Source organism: Salvelinus namaycush, chromosome 24 (genome assembly GCF_016432855.1).
Source record: "Salvelinus namaycush isolate Seneca chromosome 24, SaNama_1.0, whole genome shotgun sequence".
NCBI lineage: Eukaryota > Metazoa > Chordata > Actinopteri > Salmoniformes > Salmonidae > Salvelinus > Salvelinus namaycush.
In genome coordinates this window covers 21,861,144-21,867,143 of record NC_052330.1, presented here as the reverse complement: position 1 = coordinate 21,867,143, position 6,000 = coordinate 21,861,144, and the positions used below count along the sequence as shown (strand labels likewise).

At 39.0% G+C, this 6,000-nt stretch overlaps 1 protein-coding gene across 1 annotated transcript in view; it reads left to right on the top strand.

The window, feature by feature from the left end:
• Positions 1-4,658: 4,658 nt before the first annotated feature.
• The window catches only part of LOC120019082 (pre-mRNA-processing factor 17-like), a 53,836-nt gene continuing 52,494 nt past the window's right edge, over positions 4,659-6,000 (top strand). The window contains exon 1 of the mRNA XM_038962324.1: positions 4,659-4,851. Within this exon, the coding sequence (XP_038818252.1) occupies positions 4,669-4,851 (183 nt within the window). The 5' untranslated portion in view covers positions 4,659-4,668. The remainder of the gene's footprint in view (positions 4,852-6,000) is intronic.

Below are 6,000 nucleotides of genomic sequence, written 5' to 3'. Positions count from 1 at the left end.
ATCCGGATCGCCCTGCGCCTCGCCCTCCGGGTCGTCCTCGAGGCCGGTGTCGGCGCGCTGCGGGAGCCGCGCGTCAGGGGGGGGGGGTACTGTAACGACTCCCACCGAAGGTGGCTCCCCTTCCTGTTCGGGTGGTGCTCGGCGGTCGTCGTCACCGGCCTACTAGCTGCTACTGACTTTTCCTCCCCCTCCCTTTTTGTTGATTATTGACACCTGTTTGTGGTTAGGGTGATTTGTGGGGCTTTATTACCCAGCAGCCCGGCCTGCTGGGTGTGCGGGATTGTTGTGTGTACATTCTTGTGTGTCAGGATACGTGTTCGTTGGTTTATGTTTATTCGTGTTTTCTCACTTTGCTGTGGTGAAGCATTTGGTTTAGAGGAGCGTCGTGTGTTCACCCGTGTGGGGAATTAAATTTGGAACGCTACTCTGAACTCTCTGTCTCCTGCGTTTGACTCTTTGTATCCACGACACCCCAGGCATTACACTGACTCCGCCATTTCTGAAAACTGCGCATGTACAACAAATACTGACATACAGTACCAGTCAAAGTTTGGACACACCTACTCATTCAAGGGTTTTTCTTTATTTTACTATTTTCTACATTGTAGAACAATAGTGAAGACATCAAAACTATGAAATAACACATATGGAAGCATGAAGTAACCAAAAAAGTGTTTAACAAATCAAAATATTTGGATGGCATTCTCTCAACCAGCTTCACCTGGAATGCTTTTCCAACAGTCTTGAAGGAGTTCCCACATATGCTGAGCACTTGTTGGCTGCTTTTCCTTCACTCTGCGGTCCAACTCATCCCAAACCATCCCAAACCATTTCAATCGGGGGTGATTATGGAGGCCAGGTCATCTGATGCAGCACTCCATCACTCTCCTTCTTGGTCAAATAGCCCTTACACAGCCTGGGGGTTTGTTTTGGGTCATTGTCCTGTTGAAAAACAAATGACAGTCCCACTAAGCGCAAACCAGATGGGATGGCGTATCGCTGCAGAATGCTGTGGCAGCCATGCTGGTTACGTGTGCCTTGAATTCTAAATAAATCACAGACAGTGTCACCAGCAGAGCACCCCTACCCCATCACACCTCCTCCTCCGTGCTTCACGGTGGGAACCACACAAGCAGAGATCATCCGTTCACCTACTCTGCGTCTCACAAAGACATAGCGGTTGGAACCAAAAATCTCACATTTGGACTCATCAGACCAAAGGACAGATTTCCACTAGTCTAATGTCCCTTGCTTGTGTTTCTTGGTCCAAGCAAGTCTCTTCTTATTATTGGTGTCCTTTAGTAGTGGTTTCTTTGCAGGAATTCAACCATGAAGGCCTGATTCACACAGTCTCCTCTGAACAGTTGATGTTGAGATGTGTCTGTTACTTGAACTCTGTGAAGCATTTATTTGGGCTGCAATTTCTGAGGCTGGTAACTCTAATGAACTTATCCTCTGCAGCAGAGGTAACTCTGGTTCTTCCTTTCCTGTGGCGGTCCTCATGAGAGCCAGTTTCATCATATCGCTTGATGGTTTTGTGACATTAAAAAACTTTCAAAGTTCTTGACATTTTCCAGATTGACTGACCTTCATATCTTAAAGTAATGATGGACTGTTCGTTTCTCTTTGCTTATTTGAGATGTTCTTGCCATAATATGAATATGGCTATCTTCTGTATACCAACCCTACCTTGTCACAACACAACGGATTGTCTTTAATGCATTAAAGAAAGAAATTCCACAAATTAACTTTTAACAAGGCACACCTGTTAATTGAAATTCATTCCAGGTGACTACTTCATGAAGCTGGTTGAGAGAATGCCAAGAGTGTGCAAACCTGTCATCAAGGCAAAGGGTGGCTACTTTGACAAATCTCAAATATCAAATATATTTTGGATTTGTTTAACACTTTTTGGTTACTACATGATTCCATATGTGTTATTTCATAGTTCGGATGTCTTCACTATTATTCTACAATATAGAAAATAGTAAAAATAAAGAAAAACCCTTGAATGAGTAAGTGTGTTCAAACTTTTGACTGGTACTGTACGTTTCCCATTATAAACCAGACCTGTCATAAAACTATGCACGCGCTAGCCCAAGCTTTGAAACTGCATGGAAAACTCCTCCATTCACCTTTTATGGTGAAAATAACACCATTTTATTGCCGCATAAATTGGAACTATTGGCATTATTAGGCCATGGCATGCAAAAGACAAATTGTTCAATATTTAGTTTATCAATAGATTATTGGATTTATATGTCTTGCCTTGGTATTAGCTCTGAGATCAAATAGGCAATGATGTTGTGCTCCTATCGCACGCACAGCAATACAGTAGCTTACCCATACTGTCAAATATTTTACATAAACTACCGGTCTTTTTACTGTGTTGGCAGAACGTTTTAATCGTTAGCAGTAATTTATGCTCTATCTGGGGATTGACTGTGTCAGTTTCTGAACGAAAAAACTATGGAAAGTAGTTGTGGACCTGTCAGCAGAACATTTGAATTCAACAATGTCTTATGTAGACTTTTCCCCCAACCTAAATATGGACTGCCTGCTGAAACATTGTAGGGCAGGCTACTCAAAAAAATGCAATGATAGTACTTACGGTAGTTACAGTTCTATTTCTCTGGTGTTTTTGTTCTACTTGGCTTTTTGTTTAGTAGGCCTACTACTACTATTCATTACTGAGTTGGGATAGAGCAAGCAAGAAAGGCATTTCACTGTACTTGTGCACGTGACAATAAAAACTTGAAACTTGATACATAGACCTACTTCAATGTAAAATATCAGTTGTTAAATTCGACTGTATGATATTGCAAAACTTGAAATACATATAACCTGTCTATTTACCAGGCTACTCAGTCCAATTAAATGAGGTATGCACATGGTCATTTGTTATATTGCTCCTTCGAGAATATGAACCCATCAAGGCTAGAAAAGGTGAGGAATATATTCTGCAATGGTTATGAAAATAAATTAAATATGAAAAAGATTCCTATGTCTAATTATATGATTCCTATGTCTAATTATGATTCCTATATCTAATTATATGATTCCTATGTCTAAGTATATGATTCCTATGTCTAATTATATGATTCCTATGTCTAATTATGATTCATATGTCTAATTATATGATTCCTATGTCTAATTATGATTCCTATGTCTAATTATGATTCCTATGTCTAATTATGATTCCTTTGTCTAATTATATGATTCCTATGTCTAATTATGATTCCTATGTCTAATTATGATTCCTATGTCTAATTATTTTAGATTGAAAAAATAAAACAGACTTTCACTCTTCTCACTATTGGCAAATGGTTGCATTCTTGTTAATATGTTTTCCTGATTTTAGTTTTGTATTTATAAGCTTTTCATGATATCCCTAAACAAACTAATTACTTGCCAGCTGGCAATTATTTCAACCACTAGCAGATGTGCATAAGCATGGTCTAAAGTTTGCAGGGAGGTGAGAATATTCTCACGTCAAGTTAAACGTTTATAAATCTGTCTCGGGTACATTTTGGGGTATACTTTGTATGCACGGTTTATAAATGAAGACCCTGACCCCTGTCGGATGTCCAGATAATTTTCTGATATGTCAGACATTTTGGTAATGCATCTTGTAGTATGATTGTAGCGATTGCGCCATTAGCATTCAGCATGTGAGACCAAAACAATGATGGCGAAGAGGAAAGCAACAACAACACGCGACGTGTGTACGGGGTGATGGAAGACAGATTGGTGGAGTTTTGGAGAAAAGAAGCGGCCTTTTCAATGGGTTTGTTCGTTTTACATGGCCGGGTGCCCCGGTTGGACGGAGTTTGATTATTTTATACAATTCCATTGGTCTTTAAATGAAATCTACACCCACCAGGGGCACCTTGGCATACAAAACGAACTCCACCAATATTACACGACAGAAACCAAATGTATAATTTAATATTAAGTCTATATTCTGCGCCCTTTTTTTTATGTTTCTGCACATAATAATGACATTTTCCCTATAACAACCAAGAAACGCAGGGCAGTATCAACTAGGGAATCATCGTGTAATATGAGCACCCACGTCCTGGGGTTGAGGATGGACGGAATTAAAGATTTTGGGACAAGGAAATCTCGAAATGTGAGCACATCCAATTTTTAGAAGTCATGTATGCCCAGTGAGAATTATATCCTTAAAGGTGTATAAAATGTATTTGTATCCGTTGATCACTCATCTGTTGAAATAACAGTGACTTACATTATGTTATTCCAAAATGTATCATTATAAAATTCAACTAAACGATTCATCTCTCTCAATTTTGATGTTTTGTTATAATTATTTTCACTTTAATGTCAAGACTATATATACACAAAATACACACTCACACACCACACAAAACCCACACACATTTACATAGGCCAACACTACACAAACAAACAAACCGACATAACACAACACACACACTGCTACTTTGGTCTTTATTTTACTGTTATTATTACATATCCTGATGCCTAGACATTTTACCCTGCTTTCATGTACCCTGCACATTGATCTGGTACTGTAAAGTACACATACACCCATTGTATTCGGCGCATGTTACAAATAAAATGTGATTTGATTTTAAAGTAAATACCTACTTTTAGGACATTTCCGGTTGGGCATTCACAACATCCAAGATGGCTGCCACCGTGGAGTCCCTCGTTTCGTACGGGACCGATTCAGATTCAGATAATGAGACAAAATCTAATGCTAGTCCCGAAAAAGTTGACCCTGATGCCCTAGCACACCTCCAACCGTTGAAATCTGGGCAAACAATGTCTTTAGCTCTCCTTAATTCAGCTCCTGAGGTCGCCGTAAAGGTAAGCGAGCTAGCGAGGCAGATTAGCTGGTTGCTAATTAAGCTAGATATTGTAGCTAGCTAGCTAACTAGCTAGGGATATACGCCACACTAGCTAGCTACTAGTGCTATCCAGCCAGAGTCGGCTAGTCACCTAGAAAGCAACTTTGGAATGTAATCGCTAACTTTACTTATCTAACTACACTAACGTTAGGTGGATAGTGAAAGCACATATATAACCATTACAGATCCTATTAAATTCCTAATTATATGGAGAGAACAATGAGTTAAGTTACTTTCACCAAATATTTGTATAACTAAGTAGCTAAAACAGGAAGTTTCAATAGAAATGTGATGTTCTTGCTTAGTAGGCTGAAAGTATTAATAATTTCAGTGGAAGAAGTTTACATAATGAGAAGTTAAGACTATCTTTGAGAACTTCCATTAAGACCAATGAAAAATATATATTTGGTGACCATTGAAACCAATGTTCCAATGTTGATTAATGCAACTTTAAATGTTAACATTTAAAAAGTATAGTCTAACAGTGCAGAAAATGCTGCATTGAAGTAACTAAAGTAAGAAAAAGTGTGTTTGGATGTTTACCTTAAAAAGATTAGTGACAAGTTTAACCGTCCTAGAACACACCTGCCTTATTATTACACCTGGCGTCACCATAACTACACACGCAGGCTTGATGACTCGTCCATAAACGGAGTTAACAGTACAGCTCACACCATAGAAAATTATGTAGCTGGATGTCATTGGGCTCCAATTTGCTTCTGCTAAACATTGGCGCGCAGCACTAAAAACATGTCCAAAGACCATTTTACTAATTTGATGTCATCTCACAGTGCGCGTCTACTCCGACCAACAGAAACTTTGCACCAATATATAGCGGAACAGTAAATTGGAGTATTCGGCGCACTTGTCAAGGGGAGTGGGTAAATTAGCCATTCCACGTTCAATAATAAAATAAAAAAATTGAAAATAGACACTTATTTGATCATAAGAGGTACACCATTGTTTGGATATAATACTCATACCACCAGTAGTCTACATATCCTTAAAAAATATGTGGCAGTAGGCCTAGTGTATTCTCACCGTACTAAATTGTGTAAACATGCAAGATATTCTCTAAAACATCGAATGACCATTGTTGCATACATCG